The following is a 21,776-nucleotide window of genomic DNA, read 5'->3' as shown; positions in this document are numbered from 1 at the left end:
TGATGAGGAAAATGCAATATTCAAGTAATAACATAAATAAGGATTAACATGATTAGGTATGATTTGTAAGATAGAGGCAACAATTCGAGAAAAGATGGCAATCATCAAAAGGCTTGTGCATTACTACATCTACTACTTGATCAACTTATAACTAAAATGCAGCACTATATCAAGGGCCTACACATTACCACTACCTAGCCCTTTCAACATAAATACAGATCTATTTCAAGTTATTTTGAAATGTACATGTTTTAATTATATTTTTTACATTATTTTTCCTAACGGTAATTGTAATCTGATTCTTTTTTCCACTTACAAATGCTTTTTTATCTGCTTCATATTTATTAACTGGTCCTATTGCTTAAATTCATTTTAAATGGATATCACATTCTATTTATTAGAATTAATTAATGAATTAATTTATTAATTATTCTTAGTTTAGCCTTAATAGTAACCATTCATTTGAGCATTTATTTCTTTTAGTTTAATTCAAGTACATTTTTATTCAACTTATCTTAAACTGAAAATATATCACCCTTAAATATTTTTTCATATCATATTATTTATTGTTCTTAATGGAATCCTAATAGTAACCCAAACTCTAATCCATTTTAATTATTTTTCTCATTAGAAGCCTCTAATTATTTTATTCCTTCTGTAGATTATACTAGCATAATACTTTTAATTTATTTTTGTATTAAAACTAGTAAATTATTTTATTTCCTTCCTTACAGTAAACCCAAGTCTTACTTATTTTTTTAATATTTTAAAGTAAAATAAATTACCTATTTAAAATAGAAAATGGTTGTAATATATCTTTGGTCATGGGTGACTAGCAACCCAATCCTCCAATTTTTACATGTATTGAATTATATTATAAAGGTTACCCTTTCTTTAAAAACAGTACCTCATTTTTTTAAACTTTAAAATTAATATTAGATTATTTTTAATCAATTCTCATCCTTAATTTATTGCCTTTTAATTATATGCAATGTTATGATGATCACATTTGTGCACAGTGTTTGCTTATCACTTCCTGGTTCTTGAAGAGACTCTTTAGAGACTGCTAATGATTGACATGCTAAATTTCAGTATACTGTTATAGATTGGATAAATAGGTGTGGAAATCCCTCCAGTTGAGTCTTTTAAGTAAATCTGTCCTGCTCCAATTCACAAAATTAATTAAATCATGTCCTGAATTGGAGCAGGACAGATTGACCTAGAAGACTCAATTGGAGGGATTTCCACACTCTGTAGTAACAGAAAAAGATATATCCACATAAGTATGCATGCGAGATTAGGAACAAAGAGACCTATGCTCCAATTTGATTAGTTTATACCAGTTGAATGTGTTCACCATAAAATCTGGTATTCCTAGATAAATAGCTTTCTGTACAAGGAATATGGCTTTTAAGAGAATTTGTTTACGAGGCATGATCCAACATTTTTAAGCTGGCTATCATTTTGCCAGCTGTATTCTGAGCAGGATTGGAGATAAAAGGGTGCTGTGTGCAGATAGATATACTGCGTTCCCATAATCCAATCACAATTGCATTAGTGCATTTATCAGAGGGATGGAAGATGTTCATCAGTAAACCGGAAGATGGTGTGTAACAATTTTCATTAGAAAAAGCAGGAACTTGGGACTTTGAGAATCCAGGTAGAACCTCACGTTTGAACTGAAGACATGGTGGTATGAATAGGGCCCATGGTTGGGGGCCAGAGAAGACTTCCTGTAGAGAGATTTTGGGAGATCAGCAGCAACTCAGGTTTCATTGGATTTAACTTTAGATAGCCTGTGGGCATTCAACAAAGTGTCAGTGATAAGCTGTTTCCTAGTAGAGAGGTTTTAGTGTTGGCATGACTTGAAGAGACTCAAAAATGCAGTTGGGTACGATCCCGAACATGTAAAAGTTTTCTCAGATCTGTAGCATGTTTGCAAGATAACGGATGTAAACATTGACCAGCAAGAGGGAAAGGTATAGAACCCTGATGAACACAACAATTCAACAATCACAGTGCTGTAGAAGGGTGGTAAAGTAATGAGTTGCCCTGATATAATAGAATTGAGCCAGACAAGAGCCACAACTTTGATACCTATCTCTTCAAGTCTGCCAATTAGAATTAGGTGGTCAATAGTGGTGAAAGCTGCCAATAGGTCTAAAAAAATCAGAGCTCCGGTGCCTCTTGCATCAATTTTTCTGCTCATGTAATCAAGTGCGGCAACCACAACCAACTCAGTGTGTCTGTAGGGGCGGAAGTGAAAATGCCATTTTCCTCCATAAAAGTTTGTAGTTGAATAAAATGTAGTCACTCCAGGATTTTAGACAAACAGAGAAGGAGTGAGATAGGACAAAAGGTATTCAAGAAAGAAGGATTGGGAGAAAGTTGTAAATAGGTATTATGTACCTTTTATTTATATAGTGTAACATGATGAGCAGTTCTTGAATGCTACTTGGGAGGTAGGGGTGCAGAGAACAGGTGAGAGTTAGTGAATCATAATATTGTTGCGCCATAGTGCACTGATAGTTTAAAAAATGGGTTTTCCAATAGGAGGGATTCAGTGTTATATAGATATCATTGTTTACCAGAGACCTTTAATTGTTTTGTCAGATACAGATGAGTGCATCTTTATATGACACGTGGCTTTCTTCATTTTTTAGCCATTGGGACATTTTTAAAATTAGGTGGTGTAATCACATGTCTACTTGCTTTGACAAAGCGAGCTGCAAAATGCATGGCTGTATTTGTTAGAGTGAGGCACTCATTTGCAAGGCCTTTCAAGATGGAACAGCGATAATGCAGCCTTGAGATATGAAGGGATTGTACAATGGCGTTTTAGTCCTTGGATGAACTCTCTAATTCCTAGCAGTAAACTTCAGTGGTAAAAAGTTCTCATACCTACCGCTGATGTGAAACTGAAGGTTGATTCTTTGTCAAGAGTAATTACTGAAGAGTTTAACTAATAATAATTACAGGACTATGTTACAGAACGTTAGAGTGTGCAGGAGACATTTAGGCCTGATTTAGAGTTTAATGGATGGGGTACTCTGCCACAAATGTCATGGTTATCCCGTCCGCCTTTTTACAACTACTTTGTATTCTATGAAACTTGTAATACGGCAGAAGGAATATGACAGATGGAGCAGAAAGTTGGAATAGCTATCATATTTGTGAGAGAGTATCCCATCCACCAATCTCTAAATCAGGCTCTCTGTTTCAAACAGTGGACTGTCATCTAGATTTCAATAATCTAGAGTGTATAGTCAATATGAGAACTGTCATTAAGTGAAGAGATCATGAGATAAAATGGACTAGCATCTGCAAGTTGATGGTAAAAGCTCTGTAGATTCTAGATGCCACCACTAAGAGGTGTCTAGATTGAGATTGAAGGGAGTTAGGATCACATTTGAAGTATATGGTACTTCTTCCAGCAAACTGACAGGACTGGAGAAGAAGAGTACACCTATAAACTGCTAACATCATTTAGTGAATTAAGAAAAACAACATTTAGAACTACAACATCAATATTTATGCAACCTTGCAGAGTCCTGATAACGGTGGAATGATTGATAGTGTCAAGAGGGCAGATAAATCAATCAAAAAAGTAGACTTGAACTTACAGCTTTAATAATATATGACATGTTATTAAAAACCATGACCAAGGTCTTGATATTGCAAACCAATCTGAATTGCAATTTTTCAAAGAGATCATTGTCATGTTGTTTAAAATGTGAGACTGCACAGCTTCAAATGGGCTTGGTCTAGAAAGAAAGTCCAGAAATAGTCTGAAAGTTATTAAGATATTTAGCATCAGTTAACAGTTTAGTTAACAGGGGAGAGACTTAAAGCCTGATTTAGACTTTGATATATATATTTTATTCTCTCTTTGGTGATGGCGTAAAATACTCTGTCCCCCTGACAGCATAACCATACTCTGAATTTAGAGATGTCTACCGCCTCAGACATCTCGTAACATAGACAGGAACTGATATCACAGCACGTCCTGTCAATGTATTAAACGTTTGACGGATGGTACCATCAACATGATGGTACCATCTGTCAAACTTTGAACATGTTTTCATGTATATAAAAAAAGTCAGAACGAATGACCCCATACCATGGGGTTTGCTTGTTGTTTTTGCAGTTTTTACTGCCCCTTACTGCCAAGTCACAGACAGTGAAAGCTGGTCATTCGACCACCCACTCTAATTCAGGGAGATGGTCAAATAACCAAACCTCCAACTGCCCTCACTCCATCAGTCTGTCAGAGGAGCATGTCAGAGATAGAGACGGAGTAGTCTTCATTGCTGATCTACTTAAGGACTGGCCCTTTGTAAATCAGGCAGGGCGAAAATCAGTTTATAAGAGAGGGTACTCCATTGGAGTTGCGTCGGAGTGCCCTCTCCACCAAACTCTAAATCAGCCCCATGACCAATTTTGAGACAATCAGAAAAAAAAGCTTGCAAAAGAAACAAATTCACTGTACTGGTCCAGTATGGTCAAAGGGTATAGGTCATTTCTTCAGGCAGTCAGTTCGTGAAATCATTTGAGGGTTTCCATTGCCTTTTACGTTTGTCAAATTCATATGGGAATGAATATGGGACATTTCTTCAAATTCCCGGCAATTACTCCTAGGGTTATGTAGAGAATTAGTGGAAAGAGGTAAAGATGGTTCAGTAAATGTAACATTCTTTTCACAGAGCTATGCAGATTCTTCACATTTGACATCAGGGATTTCGACTGCAAAGAAAGTTGTAGGTTATTTGACAATTTTTCTTTGAATAGTTCTCTAGGAGAGTTGGTAGCAGTATAATGAGAGATTTGATGTGAATGGTGATTGTAATAAAATCGATCTCTCATGCAGTCTAATAGCTCGGCTTACAAAGAAGGTACAATTTTCTCCAAGGAAATTTATTTCATCAAACAGTTTACTAGAGAACTGAACTGAGAGTTTGGCTCTCTTTTTCTTTTTCTTTTTAAAGGTGCTAAATTGTCAAGAAGTTCAGTTGTGAAATCATTTTATTGAGTAGTGGTGGCTTGCCAGCATGAGTAGAAGAGACATGGGGAAAATTAAAAAAGCCATTGCTGACAATGCACCGATGTCAATAGTTTTGGAGTCACACAACCAGGTTGGCTCCTTTTTGATGATTGGCTTATTGTTTTATAATGTGTGAATACCACAGAGAACTGGGAATGGCCTAACCAATCAACGGGGATCAATAGCAAGAACATATTTGTAGAGGTGACTAAATCATGGGTAGAGCCTTTAATATGAGTGTACAACATTTCTATAAAAGCTAACTGTCTAGTAATATCCGTCCCTTCCCAGTATGCAGGGACATGCGTCAGGGCTGGCACCTCTTTCTCTTGCTCTTTGCTCTAGCGATGGAGCCTCTTGTGCAGAAGCTCCAACAGGCAGGTCGTGAATGGGGCAGACAGATAGAAGGCACGAGTCACGTAGTCTCCATACATGCTGTCAGTGTCCCACTCTATGTCAATGACATCAGGTTGGGCATTGCTGAGATAGTGAACATCCTGGATGCTTTCAGTTCCACTTTGGGACTGGGGATAAATTGACCTGCTTGTTTAAGATCAATCCGGATTGACCTTCACAGCATGTCATGGTGGGCTTTCATACCCTTCACTGGTAGCCCAGCACCTTCCACTATCTGGGTGTCAATGTTTACCATGGGACCCGAGATCTCATAGATGGAAATCTCATGAAGGTGATCGCTTCTGTCTGGCCTCAAGTCACTTTGTGTTCCTTCCTACTTTTGTTGCAGGGAAGAGTGGCTCTCTCCAAGATAGTGTTGTTTCCCTGGCTGTTATATTACTTTACTAACTTACCAGCAAAAAAAAAACCACAGTATATTCGTAACATTGCACATTAGGCTCAGTGGCCTCATCTAGAACAAAGGCAGGTGCAGGGTAAGCTTAGCCAAACTGCAGCTCCCCGTTGAGAGGGACGGACTCAGTGCCCCGAACTTTGAGCATTTCTACCTGGTAGCGCAGCTACAATGACCCACCCGCTGGCTAGTGGGGAGGAACAGGGAGGAGCTGGAACTGGTCCCTGAAAGGAGAGCACTACGATTGGTTGTGAATTGTTTCTCCCTGGGGCGGTGCTTCCCTTTCCCGCTAGGGATCTACTACAGGTGGCATATGTCAGCTACCGGGGAGCCCTGCATCTCATGCCAGATATGTCTCAGTATGCCCCTAGGGTCCAATTGAAGTCCTTGCAAGTACTTAGAGAACAGATCAGCTGGGAGGGAGTGGAGCTTTGGGAATCAGCGGGTGTGAGCACCCTGAGCAATTCGTTCCAGGATGAGGCACTTATCCCCTTCAATAAACTAGTGAACAATGCAGGCCTACTGGTGGGCCACTTCCTGCACAATGGACGGCTGGTGTGTTAAATGGAGATATTAATGGGTATAGTGGACATGGAACCGGACTCACACCCGTTGATAAAAGCAATGCACACAACGGGTGCTGGCAATCGGCTGATTACCTTGCTGACTAGTGCCCTCTCTCACACACTGCAGGATCCCCTGGAACCACTCAAGCGGACTAGGGAGGGGAACATCGGCAGCTGTTTGACCCAGAAAAGTGGAGAATTGACATTTTTAGTCAAAGTGTGGCAAGAGGCTTTAGGGAAGGCCTTAATAACTATTGTCATCCTATTTTAAAATACTTTTAGTCTGCAATGATAATTTGTAATATAGACCCAGATTTAGTCTATGTTGCATTTTTGGGCTAATGGGAAATTTGTCCCATAGATTTTATCCTTGTTTGAAACTTGAGAGATAGTGTTCAGATCAATTTCATGAAACCAGCAAGTTAAAGGAATAACATTAGAACAAAGCCATGATGTCTTGTATTTCCATGATTTATCTAATGTAAATATTCCATTAGCATTACAATTTTATATTCACCTGAGTTTGACTTTTGCAAACAAATTACTTTTCAAGACCTGGATTTGTCTGTATGCCCCTCAGATTACTGTGAAGTGGGGAAATTCTCTAAATTATATAACTATTGAGGCCCTGGTAATGACCTAGGAGTAAACACATGTGCAGATGCCGGGTGGCCAAAATTACTGTTTCAGACCAGTATCTCCACAGGTTTACTCCTATTATGAGTTAAATCCCTTGAAATGGAAAATAACTCTGCAAACATGGGATTAAGGTGTGATGTTCCACATAGTATTCCCTATTCCGAGGGGGTTAACACACACATTTGCAACCAGTTCTGAACAGGTGGCAAATTGTGCAAGGGCTTCTGCCTTGGGTAGAGTTCGGGGAAGGTTGGCTAGAAAGAGTATGAGAGGGAATGAGAACATTAGTTCTGGCAGGAGGGAGCACTGTATGCTCCCCCATTGTCAGAGAAAAAAGCTGGGCTGAAGTGGGGACAAGACTTGGCTATTGTATCAGCAAAGTCCTCATGCAGTTTTACTAACAATTATGTGAAAATCACCAGGTGACAGGCCTTGTCTCCTCCCACATGATGGGAGCCAGGAGCAAATGTGTTTATTGGGCAGAAGTTGTGCACTTCCACAATGAAGTGCTTACCCTCATCACAGCTTTGATCATTTTGTTTATTTATCCAGCTGCTTGAGCTTGAAGTTGCAGCGGTACACACATGATACTGTAAAGCTATTCAGGTGTCCTAGATAACTAGAAAATTTATGATGTTTTTACCTGGCAACAGCACAGATATGAGGAGGACAGTTGTTAGTCTACACAGATATTCAGGTTTGGCCTAACAGTGCAAATGTTACTTGATGTTTTACCCTATATCCATATTATTCTACAGTTCTTTGCTTACACACAAATATATATCAATTTCCTTGCTATTTACTTATTTCACATTATCATACAACATTCCTTCAAAGCCAGACCTATTGACATTGCCAATGCTTGTCATATGTGCTAACTGCATTTTGCAATTCTGAAACATTTTTCTGAATCGCAAAGTAGGGGTTTTGACTCATGCCACTCATAATTTGACAGGAGCTTGTAAGGGACATTCCTTCCAAATTGCAAATCTGCATGTTATATATCAATGGTTTGCAACTGCAATACCAATCGCTAACCATTATCAATTACTGAGTTCCAAATTGAGGTAGTAACAGAATCCCAAAGGGGAAGGAGGCAGATGTGACTCTTAAAGTGGTCTGCCCTACTCTCTTGTTATCTCTACTGAAGTTCTTCAATCAAAATGTACCTGGCAAATTGGATTTTATGCACATAATTTGGGTGAAAAGAGAAATGCTGCTTGGGGTCTGATACATTATGAGAAGCTGAAGTACTTTGGAATTTCGTTAGAATACTGTGAGAACCCCAAATCAGTTTTATTTATAAAAGAGTTTGCCTAACAAAAAGGGTGGACACTTTTGGAAAAAAAATAAATAAAATCTAATCAGTTTGGTGAGATAGGCTTCTGACAAGGCAAAGTGCCCTAAGGAGGCAGACATGACGAAGGTACAATATTTAAATGTTCCTAAGCTTCTAGCTTTTGGTCTCTGAAAGCCATTTTCCAGTCTTCTGCCAGACTGGTAGTGGTGGTCGTACCAGATTTAAGCATATGTATCCCAGTGTCTGCTCACTCCACAGGTTACCCTTTGGAATCTGTTTTCTGTTCATTGTTTACATATTCTGAATCACCCTCAGTATCTGGCTACTAAACTAAAGGTCTAAGGGGTTTTGTTCCCCTCCTGCTCAATCTTTTCTGCTACGAGCTCACATTTTTTATTATTTTAGTGGCTACAGTTATTGTTATGTTAGGATTTCTGATGTGGCAGTACCTGTTTTTTTGTGTATTGTTTACTGCTTTTTTTATAGGTGCTTTAATTACATATAGCGCTATAACAGAGCCGGCTTTAGGGCAGTACGACTGGTGCAGCCGCACTGGGCGTTAACCAGGAGAGAGTGCCTTGACATTCGAGTGGAGACAGATGGGCCGCTGTGCTTAGCAATGACTCACGATTTAAAAGCATCTGCTGCAGAGATCCCTGTGCGTCTAGTTTCCAGGCGGAATTAAAAATGTCACGATAACTCTTGTGAATAATGTTCCTGCTAGAGAGAGCTCAGAGTTTTGTCTACTACCAGTTCTGACTTGCCATGAAGTAGCACAGAGGGTTAATATGCCTCCTGCAAAGAGACAGATCTGTATTTTATGTGGATTGCTGTGTGGATTAGTAAAGTCAGCCTTTACCAATGCTTTAAAACAAATGAAATGTATGTGAGATAGGGGCTACAGATAAATGAGGGCATCTTTAGGCGGTGGTAGTGAGGGAATCCGAAGAGGAGGTCATAGGGGAGGGGGCATCAAAAATGATTGTTGTACTGGGCAACACAGCGCTAAAGCCGGCCCTATGCTTAAATGCGGGCTTCTCCAACGAGTAGCTCGTGAAGTACTGATAGCTCTCTAGCTACCTATAAGTAGCCCTGCTGTGTGCAATACAGTGAACTACATGAGAAGCTTTTACTTGTTTGAATGACTATATGTATACCAAACTTTAAAAGTATGTATTTTAAACTAAAATATCTGTATTTTCAGAATTCATAAGCTGATGTTTGGAAAAGAAAACTGTTGAATTTCCAAAGCATGTTGAAAGCTGTCATTTGAGTAATAAAAATGAAATAGTGTTGGGGAGACTATTACTAACATTATTACCTTGGTTCTAGGGGCACTCCATTTATGGCTGTTATGTATTACCAATGTAGAGGCATCCCATGTTAACAAAGCATTTATTTTTACATTACTTCTGACAACCATGCCTGATGCACGGAGGTGATCCCTGCTATTAATGTTACATATAGTGGACACTACTGTCATCTAGTCTGCTGTAGTTACCACTATATATCTAATAAAATTAGTAGCTGGGAAGGATTTCCGTTGAACACAAGTAGCTCTGATCACCGAAAAGGTTGGAGACCCCTGATTCAATGCCTTAGCCTTGATCCACAAAAATGCTAAATAATAAGGAAAATCTAAAAATGGTAATTAAAAATATTGATTAATTGTAATTGTAAATGATTTTTATATAGTGCTTATTACCCCTGGCAAGGCATTGAAGCACTCTGCGACGAGAAGTATGCAACTCTGTACTCTTTTTGACCTTTGTCCGATCTCTCCTCTCTCTGACTCATCCCAACTGTTCTGATTACTATGAACTCCCAAATATCCCACTCAAACCTTCTCTTCCTTTTTAGCCAATTCACCTAACAAGCACATACACACTACTTACAGAAGCGACTTACTACTTCCCCATTTATAATCCATTCCCATTACTCTATACCAGTGGTCTCCAAAGCTTTACTGCCGCACCCTCCAGTTGAAAAATAAAAATCATTGCCCCCCCATCAGAATTTTTCACAATTGTTTTATAAAAATGGCAATGTTTAAATATGTCTAGACCTATTTAAACATTGCAATTAAGTACTGTTACCTTTTTAAAAATGCAATAACAAGCTTCAGCTTAAAACAAAAGTCGTGTTATCTGTATAATGCTTCTTTTGGCCAGTATCTGGCGCCCCCCCCACCGGGATCACTTGAGGCCCCCCTGGGGGCCCACCCCCCAGTTTGAAGACCTCTGCTCTATACCTACTCTAAACCCCACAAAATACACAAGAAGTCAACAGCACAAGCTTAACAAAATTAATGCACAAGGAAAAAGAAAAAAAACATGTATTACTAATCTAGTAACTATTAAACTCTAACTTATACATACACATATACACAATACACTTTGTAGGTTTTGTTACCTAGCATACACCCCTCAAAATATGCACTTGTATGTACATAGAATCATAAATATAGATATGGTCTGATATACACATGTATCTTGTGATGTAATATAATTTCTTTTCACTTATACATGTCTGTTTATAAGAAGAAGCATAGTTCAATGTACAATGACAAATGTATAATGGCAACCTCATCTCCTTAATATGAGAAGCATAGTTTGTCATACATGACATTCTGTTGTGTTGTGAGTATAGTTGCTCTTGACTAATCTTCTGAAGTTGAAATGGTTGTAAGTGGATCTTATGTATGTGGGTAGCAAATTCCATAGTTTCTCTCCTTGAATGGAGAAAAATGTTCTTTTCATGTATAAAGGAATTTTGAGGCAGGGAGCCATTCTTAAACATAGCCTCCTTTGGAATATGTATTTGTTGATTTTCTTCCTGATACAGAGTGACCTTTGCATGTATTGTTTTGTGTGTGATACAAAGAAGCTTGAAAGTAAAGCTTCTGGCAACTGGTAACCAGTGTATGGCCCACAAGGCAGGGGAGATGTGTGCTTGCGGCCTTAGATGTAGGAGGAGTCGAAGAGTAGCATACTGGAACCTCTGTAATCTTCTCATAGTTGACAAAAGTGATACAGACAATTAGCGTAATGCAGTTTTGATAGGACAAGAGAGATGGTAGGTTGAATCTTGTGGGAGGTGCAGGAAGATGTGTTTCAATGTTCTAATTGTGAGAAAACTTGACTTGGCTACCTTATCCACATGTGCAAGCATTGACAGCCTGGCGTCTATGGTAATTCTGAGGTTTCTTACCTCCATAGATATTTTGGAAATCATCCTAGATCATCAGCCCAGGCACAAATAAGGTCATAGGTTTTCCAGTTGCCACAAGTGAGTATTTCAGTTTTGGAGGCATTCACTTTGAGGTGACTCTGTGTCATCCATTGTTCAATGGCCCGAGGCAACTGAAGAATTTTGATGTTCGATTGTCATTTTGGGCTTTCCAATTTCAGAAGTATCTGTGTGCATCAGCTTATATATAGCAGGTGAAGCTGAATCCATTGACCAGATATGATAATGATTTAATGAAGATGTGAAAAGAAACGGTGTGATGATTGAGCCTTGAGGAACTCCTGCTTTAATGCTGTATGGTAAATAAGGATGGAAAAGTGTGTCTAATATTTGCTCTATTGTGTAGGTGTGATCCAAGTGAGAGCTGTGCCTTCTGTTCAGGCTTCCTCACATCTTTGGATTAGTGTGTTATGATCCACTGTTTCAAAGGTCTCTGAAATGCTCAAGAGCAGAAGGACAGCATCCAAGTTCTGGTGTACAGTGTTTTTAAGGTCATCCTAGATAGGATTGGGACCAATTCAGTGCCTCTTTCTGGACGGTATGCAGTTTGGAAGTCAGAAAGTATGTGACAGCTGGGCAAAGGCTGCTCTTTCTAGAGGTTTGCCCAGGAATGATCCATTTGCTAGGCATCTGTAGCTGTTGGGGTCTTGATTGTCCAGGTTAGGCTTTTTTTATTAACTGGTGTGTGCATGCCTTTTTTTAAGTATCCTTTGAAAGCTCCTGTGGTTAAGGAATTGTTGATGATCGTTTTGATTGGGATGGAAACTGATAAAATAATGTTTTTAGAGATTTGAGATAGACAGATATCATCTCAAATCCCTTGCTTGCTTTGAAAAAATCCTGAAAATCAGAGATAGTTTTTTATATAGTGATAGGTTTTTGAACCAGCGTAGAGGCTGGGTTAGCATTTCCACAGAGGGTATTGTTGCAAATGCGTTGAGGCTGTTATTTTTTTCTCGGTTAAGAAAGAATCCAACATATTTGCTGTATTTGTGTAATGATTTGCCAGTTTGTCACAAAATTCTTGAGAAATGGGATTGGTAGCTTCTATGTATTTTGGCTTATGGAATTTTGTGAGTATTTTATAAAACTATTTATTTATACTCTTTCCGTTGTGGATTCGGCTGGAACAGTATAGTTTTCTTTTGTTTTTTTTATTGTTGACTTGTATATTTTGTATTTGTGTAGGTATATCTTATCTTGTGGGTGGTTTGTTCTGAGCCAGTTGGGTTGAAGCTTAGAAATTTGTTTTTTGATCTATTTTATTCTGCATTCATGAAAGAAGCATGTTTATATTTGTTATGCATAGATATTTCCAGAGCAATTAAGAGATACAAAGTTTTCTGGAGTCATCTATAAAGTGTTTTTACAGCACTGATTGTGACCTGATCTCTGTTGGAGGTAAGCAGGTTTTCTAGTTCTTCCATATTCAGCTTGTTATAAGGTTGATATGTAACTAAGGTTAGGATTATTTTAGCTGGAGTGAGTTGTGGTGTCTTGTGTTGGAAGTCAACAAAGTAGTGTTATGGAAACTTGACTGGAGTAATCCTTTGGAACGTGACTAGGTCTTGGTTGGCAAAGGTGATATCTAATGTGTGCACAGTGATGAGTGTCAGAAAGGAATAAGCTGTTGTAGGTTGTGTGCACCTGTGCCCGTGAGGATGGCTCTGAGGTGTGGCATGTTAGTTCGTTGAGGTCACCAAGGATGCATAGGTTTTAGTACTTTGTAAGAAGTTTCGACATTGTGTCTAGAAATTTGTCTGGGCATATTTCATTGACAGGTGGTGGTCTGTAGAGAAGGAGAAAGTAACATGAAAAGGTTGGGCTAGGGTTGCATCTGACAAAAAGGGTTTCGAAACCCTGTAAAGAAACAGCCTTAGCTTTAGTGAGGTTTGTTGTGCCTTTAATATGACAGATAATTCTCCTCTTCTTTTGCCCATGCACTTTTGTATCAAAGTTTGATATCCTGTGGAACAGTATAGTGCAAAACTGACTCCAAAGAGCCTAATGAAATTAGGAATACCACACAAGGTAGAGTAATTTCTTTAGCAGCCATGTAACTAATCTTTCCTTCCCCGCTAAAGAGTCAAATCACAGCTTAAAACCATCATATAAAAACAATCTATTAATTGATCTTCAGTCTGATTTCAGAGCACCCCAGAGCACACAAACAACCATCACAAAAATGATCAACAACATCCTCTTAATTCTGGATGAAGAGGATTCTTGTCTGTTTGTCCTCTTAGACCCGTCATCAGCCTTCAACACAATGAATTATGGCTCCCTTATGAACATCCTTGAAGAAAGGATAGGTGAAGGTGGAGTTTGCATATAACAGTTCACATCATTTTTGGAAAACCAAAGCCAACTAATCAAGCAAAAAAACGTTTTCACTGACTCTTCAGACTTGCACGAAGAATGTCCCCCTTCGCTCAGTTGTATCACTTACCCTATTTAATAGCTATCTGGGTCCCTTAGCCCTAGTCTTTGGGTAGTCGACTCTCACCTGTTATTTCTATGTAGACAATATACAACTTTACTTAAAAATGTTGTCTCACGATGATCTGCAGAATCTCCCAGAAGTCCTAAATGAGATACAGTTATGGAGCTCAGCTCTCTATCTGAAAATAAAACCAGATTTCTTCCTCGTTGCAATCTCCAACTGCACCATCCCTTCACAAGTCTGGCTGAAAGGCAAACATATTCCCTACACCACCAAAATAATCATTAACGTTGCAAAATCACTGGCCTTTTCCTGCATAAACTCCTCAACTTGTAGCCCCTCATGAATAACATTGTTAATGGAGCCTAACTCCAACTCGTACTCCTTAAAGGACTTGAAAACTTCATCCTGGAACAGGATTTCAAGAGTGGCCCAGGGTCTAGTTCTCTCTTGACTGGACAACAATAACTCCATTCTGGCTAGAACCTCGAAAATACACGGTGGCTCCACCCCCCCAAGGCAACCAACGCTACACACAGCTGATAGACTGGCCTCGGGAGCCAGGACAGCTGATATATATCTCCCATACTTTATTTGCTGAAATGGTTCCCACCTGGCACTAGAAACATTGTTAAGCTTGCCTGCATCACACACAGTGCAGTCCAAGAACTTTAGAAACCAAAACCCAAAATTTCAGGCGGTCAACATCATCTAAGACGCGCAGTCACTCCTCTTTGAAATTCCTGAAGAGAATTAAACCAAATCAATTAACAGCCCTTCTCAATCTTAGGATTTGGAATTCCATCCCTCCAGAGATCAGGACAATAACTTCAAACTATTTATTTCAATGGAATCTGGAAAACACTCCCTCCTTTGATAATCACTACAGGGAGCGGCTCCCTGATGGGCACCCCTAAGCTGGATGAAACACAGCTCCCTACTCTATGTATGGATTGCTCAAAATTCTGAGGAGTCTCTGTCCACCTTTGCCGCCCCATGTCCGATCCTATCCTGCATTTCTCTGACACTTGTTGGATATATTTGTAACACACTTTTATTTTGTACTTAAGGCACTCTATGTTCTTTCACTATTCTTAAACGCATGTTTACTTGTTTGTACCTATTGATCTCAATATGTAAATCATTCTGGCACACTGTGGCCCATATTTATACTTTTTTGCGCCGCATTACCGTCATTTTGTGACGCAAAAGCGGCGCAAACTTACAAAATACAATTGTATTTTGCAAGTTTGCGCCGCTTTTGCGTCAAAAATCGGCGCAAATGCGGCGCTAAAAAAGTATAAAGATGGGCCTGTGTCTGGTCAGCAGATTAGAAAACTGTCAAATGAATAAATACCATTGCACCTGTTATGACTACATTTTAAATACCAGGAAGAAGATGGCCTAACAACATAAGTACAATGTCTACAGTTATACTTGAGAATTTTCCCTTCATTTATAGAATAATGATTCTTTTGGATATGTTATTCCAGTATGTTTGTATTCATCAATGAACACTTCTCGTGAGCACACGCTAAACTACTGCAAGAGCACTGTACAGTACATAGGGTCTGATTTAGAGTTTGGTGGGTTAAGAACAATCTTCTAGTTTGTAGAGGAAATACTTAATCTGGAGAAGAATTCCAAGGCATGATAATTATCTGTGGGTTTTTTCCCCAATATCGAAATAATATGGTACAAGCATACTGCCAGTAGATTCTACTCTGGATCAGCAAAATTCATAAAGTTCGCTCAGAAAAAAAACTATTCTATGAGTGTGAAGTTTGGCAATTCTAAGGCAACCTTTTCTTTGTGGACACTCATTTTGAGTACTATGAATAGTGTAATGTTTTATGTAATTTAAAATTGCAAAGGTCCAATGAACTACATAATAAATACAATAAATACATTCAGATGGTACTGTTATTTGAATAAATAGTGCATCATATCCCTGCTGGGTCAGTCAATCCACTAGTGAGTGGAGCTTTTGCTGTTTGGTGGGGTTTGGGGAGATGTGAGCCTTTAGCAGTCAGCAGTAGAACAGTAGATTCTCAGATAGACCCAATAAATTAGTCTTATTTTCATTTATTCTCACAGGTTAACTACACATCCAGAAGTTAACCACGCCTGTGAAAATGTACCACGCATTTCAAGGACTGAACCGTACTGCGGAGGAGGATCCCACGAAAGAGTTTGTCGGGTACATCAATGTCCAATCAACGCATCACCAGTATTTTCAAGAGAACCTCTGCCTTCTTCCTCTAGCCACTCACATAGAGCAACCTCAAATAGAACAAATGGGCAGGTGCCTTCCTCCACAATGGATTTAAACCCAAATCGGAGATGCTGTTGCTGCAGTCAAATAGACTCAAAAGACAGATACACAATGCCCCATTTGCCAGGCCACGAAGAGAAAGGAAATATGTGTTCTAACCAGTCGAGTTTGACTCCCTCCCCATCTGCTTCAGTGAAAGAGACCTCAGAAATCCAGTGGAAACAGTGGCCACGCGACCACAAGCAGCGAAGGGGAAAGCAACATCACATCATAACAGTAAGGTAAAGATAAAGAATTCTCTATGCTCTATAAATTCAGAACAAGATTTTGTACAGTGGATGTATTGTTTGTTAGAAACGTCAACCCAGCTGCTAACGTGGCTCTCAGAAGATAATATTGTACTGAACTTCATCCAGTCAAGTAAGTGCCATTTTGGTAAATATTGCTTAATTCCAGATCGATGCAAGTGAAGTATGCAGTGCAGTGAGGTTATTACTTTCTCATGAGTAATATGCAAAAGAAGGTAAGAGTCTGACATCCAAATGACTAACACTCCATAGATGGAGCCGAAGAGCTAAAGGAAGGCAACATCTCTCATTCCTTAAGCATAATGCTGAGCAATTAACACCTGAAAAGAAGTTCAATTCTTAAATCCAAATCATTTAGGATTTTCCGGTGTTTTCTTATTAATCTTTTTATATGTTGATATCTGCGGCAATCTCTGCATACCATATAAAAACATATCTCGACTATTTGTGCATCCTAGTGGGGAATTTTGACATGTATATTTTGACTTCATTCTATTTACGCACTGTGATAGACTGATATTTAGTTGACAAAATTCATACTGCACCACAAGTCACTTGTAAAAAAAGTGTCCAGTGTAAAGGATAGAGGGTGTGCTTCCTTTATATACTTTCCAACAAAATATTTTGCTAGCAACGTATACAGCGTGAAGTGGAGTGCATATGACCTTTCTTAGTACCAGGAAAATGTGGTGAAAGCGGTAAATGTATGCTAACATTAAAATATCTATTAAGGTAAAGATTTTGCTTGAGAGTGCCTATGGTGCATGTTACTGATTTTTTTTTTTTAGATAAGGCTATTAGGATACAATGATGACTGAAATATACGAAAACACTATTATTATTTTTATGAAGCTGTCATAACACACCATCAAGTATTGTCTTCACGAAACATATGTCAACTGACCACTTGTTGATAAAAAAAAGAAATATTTTAAATGATAAAGGAGATGTACATCTGTTGGATTAGAACAGCAGGGGGCACCAAGCCTGTTTATCAAATCAGACAAAGGTAATGAAAGAACATCTCAATGCCTCCCGCAAAGGATAACTGGCAATGAATTGATATGTATCTAGTTGTTGCTTACCTTCATCAACTCTCACAAATCTAAAGAGAAATAGGACTGATGTTGGATAAGTGCTCTGAAAATGTACTATTAATGGTATGAGTTGTTAGTGGAAACAGGAATGTAACAGAATTTCCAATCATAACATGAGCTAGTAGAGTAGTGAATTTTTGTCAGCAGATTAGTATAATTGAAGTTATGACTTGGGGTTAATTAATATTGTGATGAATAAAAATACAGAACATCGTTAAGTAGATGTATCAGAAAGCCTGATTGGGATCAACATAATCCAACCTCTTACAAAATCTTTGCCATGGACCTACAAGTCTTTCCAGTGTTTTATGTGATCATACTCCAGTGAGTTTTTATTTACACTGAAGTTAAAATAACCAGGTACAAAATGCCTTCGAGGGAAAATGTCGGCAGTCTAGCAATGTTCACCCACATACTGCTCTTTACCATTGTCAGGGCCACTAAGATTACACAGCAATGGAGGACCTAATTATGCGCTAATATCTAAATAAAAAAGGCAAATTATTAGGCATTACGGAGCAAACTTTTTGGCAGTATTATTTTGATGCTTCTGAGCTAGAAACAATATTATTGTTAAATCTACAAATTATCTGGCAAGGGTGAAATATCCATAAATATGCAATAAAAACCAGAGCCACGGAATGCATAACTCCTCTGTCTCCAAACATTGTCCATTGTCTGGTCTTTATCCTACATTTATGAAAGTATTCCCATCCTTGGCCTTTGATTGTGCAGATCAGGGGTTGGCCAAAGATGGTCAGGCTCTGGAGCCAACCTCCCTGGGAAGGCATCCTCTGCTGTGCACAGCTTTTGGCCATGAACAAGGGATTGGCCACAAGGCTTTGCCTGCAGCCAGCCCCTGCACCCAGCCTGCTGAGGGTGGCCTTGCAGCTCCTAGGACTAAACCTACACAGGTTATTTTAATGTATTTTCTTTTTTCTTTTTCTTTTTTATGTATTTTTTTGTTTTAACTGAACTTTGTTGCAACATTAGTGTCAAATGGCCACTTCATAACTACAAACATGTTTTTGCTATCAGTGAAATTTCTAATAGTGCCCTTCTGTCCTTCATTCCCAATCCTTGGATTCTGTTCACCACACCCCTTATTCATTTTGCTCAGCCTGCACTGCAAAGCAATGATGCGTAGGGGAAGGTTGTTCTGCTCCTCAGTTTCTTTCATCACCTCGCAGGTACAGTTAGTGTTCCTGCTTCCTGTGTGTTCATTTAGATTTTCTCACATAGGAACTTTTCAAACTTGTGTTTGTGATATTCCTTGACCGGCCTCCACATGCTTGATGTCCCAAATATATGATAAGCTCCACTTATCTTCATGTAGCTCAAATTTAATTTTTTAACCCTTTGGGCATTCAGTTTGTTCTCTCTAGAGGTATGGGCAAAACACTTCCAAACTACAGAATCCATGGTGTTCTTTTCCGTCCCCGCGGTCTCCCCTATGCAGATGATGCCTTCCTTTTCTTGTTGAGAAGCAGATGATAGTACTACCACTCCTTAATCTGCTGAGACAGGCAGTAATCTACAGTGTGAAACAGCATTGACTCCCAGTTGCAACTGCTCTGCTGTCTAACAAAAAGCGATATGGCTCCTGTTTCCAAGAGTGAGGCACTTTGTGACGTGGAGTAAGGTTGCATGAATTATCAGTCAATAAAAACCTCAGAATGCTCTTAAACGTGCCCAAAAACCCAACTGGGAGACCTGCCATAGTTGCTAAGTATTCAAGTCCTTGGACTTGAATGTGCACAAACCATGTTGCAAGTGTAGTTCTCATACTTTGTTCGTTCAGAGTCTGCAAACTGGAGGGGTGAGGTTGTGTTCCACTTCTGGTACTGTCAGCTGCTAGAGAAAGTTTTCTCTTGCATCCAGCCCTCTTCATTGTCTCATCTTTGAGTTTTTAAACTTAAGATCAATAGCGAGAGAAAAATGTCCTTCATCCAGTAGGATACCTTTACATTTTCTTTTAATTTGGGTCTGCAGACAATTTATGAACTAACGGTCCAGATTTCTATAATTTAACCTTTTCAAGCCAACCTGACACATTTTTGTACATTAATTTCTCAAAAAACTACTTAATGGATTTATACCAAACAAAACAAAGGCTCCCCCTGAGGAAATTTCTAGTTTCATTACGAGTGTGGTGTAATTCGCTCAATTGTTATTTGTTTAGGGAAATTATGCTGTTTTGACCTTGTATCCTGCTCATCTGCCGCAAAATCCCTGATGACTTAAATTCTGACCTAACCCTAGATAGACTGCACTTGCTCCATAGTAACTGATTTCATAAAGAATGTTAAATTAAGGACCCTTTCCAAATAAATGTTTATTAGCAAATCTCATAAGGTGTCCGATTTCTGTCTAAACTGGTTACCGGAAAGCTATTTACATTAAAAACCTGTCTACCCAAACTATTATTCTTGTTCCTAACACTTTCTTTGAGAGTTAAGCATGAACTACTAAGGCTGTTTCAACAGATATAGTCAAACTTTGTAGGAGTGTGGAAGAAAGCCATAATCCCAGATAAAGTGGGATTTCCCTTAATGGATCTGGGCAGGCTGGGTATCCCCAACTGTATATATAAACAAAGGTCACCAGCCAACTACACTTAGTCATGTGACCAAGGATACAGCCTGCAGGCACCACAGGGTTAGGACAAGAAACAGCTGGCTTTCTAAAAGTGGCATTTTCAGAATTGTGAATTTAAATCCAACTTTACCTTGATAGGATTTAAAATTGCAGTGCCTTAGATACCAAACATGATATTTCCACCTGTTCCCAAACAAACGTTATCTCTTAATACATGTAATAAGGTAACCCAATGATATCCTACAGGAGAGACAGGCCTCAAAGTTATGAAAAACACAAAAAACACATTTGTGGGTTTTTTCACTACCAGGACATGTAAACTCAAAAGTGCATGTCCAACTTTTTAAATACAATGTATCCTGCCCAGGGCTATATAGACCAACCTTAGGGGTGACATATGTGTTAAAAAGAGAGTTCTAGACTTGACAAAAGAGTTATTTTGCCAAGTTGCATTTGCAGTTGAAAACAGCACACTGGCTGCAATGGCAGGCCTGAGACATGTTTTAAGGGCCTATTTAAGTGAGTGGCACAATAAATGCTGCAGGCCAGCCATTAGCGTTTATTTTACCGACCCTGGGTATATGGTATACCACTTTACCAGTGACTTACAAGTAAAGTAAACATGCCAATCTTGTTTAAGCCAGTTTTACCATGTTTTAGCACTGGTTACCACTGGTAAAGTGCAGGATCCTATAGCCCACAAAACTGAAGTCAGCAAAACAGGAAGGGAGAAAACAAAAGTTTGGGGGAAAACCACCTTAAGGCGGACAAGTCTAACAGTCAGTATTTCCTGGATAACTCCCAGGCAAGGTGACTGCTATGGGAGGTGTCTTGGCTGAATCCAAGATATAGGTCTATAAAAATGACTTGCAACCAAGTCACAAGCTCGATTCTCAGGAAATGGGATCAGATGAGGGCCAGAATGGAAATTATTTACTTGTACCTTTAACTTTGATCATAGGTAACCCAGGATTCAGACTCAGCAAAGATAGGGAAGCATTTCAAGGCTGATGACTAGGAAAAAGTACAAAGCTTTTGGACCTCTTTGAAAAATAAATGATGAAATCTTTTGAAAGAATCAGAGGGATATAAGTACACGCAGGTTCACCACTGGGTGCTTCACTCAGATGCTCATATGTGAAAGCAGCAGCCATGGCTATTACCCCATTTGGAAAAGTTCCTCATAAGGTATCTGACAATACACAACTTATCTGTAAAATATCCAAACTGCATTAAAAGGTGGAGAGAGATAGAAAAATAGATTCCACGATAAGTAGAACGAAAAACTGGGATTTCTTTCATGGAACAGCAATGGGATATAATAAGAAGGAACTCCAAAAGGGGAGTGTCACTTACTCAAGGCCCAGAATTATTAATCGAAATCCTCCACAGATGGCACCTCATGATGGGGCAAATGCATGTGATGTATAATGATGGGTTGGACAGGCACAG

The 21,776-nt window shown here is 39.0% G+C and overlaps 1 protein-coding gene across 1 annotated transcript in view; it reads left to right on the top strand.

Annotated features, from left to right (window-relative positions):
* Positions 1-21,776, top strand: part of DISP2 (dispatched RND transporter family member 2) — a 216,913-nt gene that overhangs the window by 28,956 nt on the left and 166,181 nt on the right. The window contains exon 2 of the mRNA XM_069208587.1: positions 16,144-16,602. Within this exon, the coding sequence (XP_069064688.1) occupies positions 16,144-16,602 (459 nt within the window). The remainder of the gene's footprint in view (positions 1-16,143; positions 16,603-21,776) is intronic.

Source organism: Pleurodeles waltl, chromosome 9 (assembly GCF_031143425.1).
Source record: "Pleurodeles waltl isolate 20211129_DDA chromosome 9, aPleWal1.hap1.20221129, whole genome shotgun sequence".
In the NCBI taxonomy this organism is placed as follows: Eukaryota; Metazoa; Chordata; class Amphibia; order Caudata; family Salamandridae; genus Pleurodeles; species Pleurodeles waltl.
This window is presented reverse-complemented; position numbering and strand designations above follow the sequence as displayed.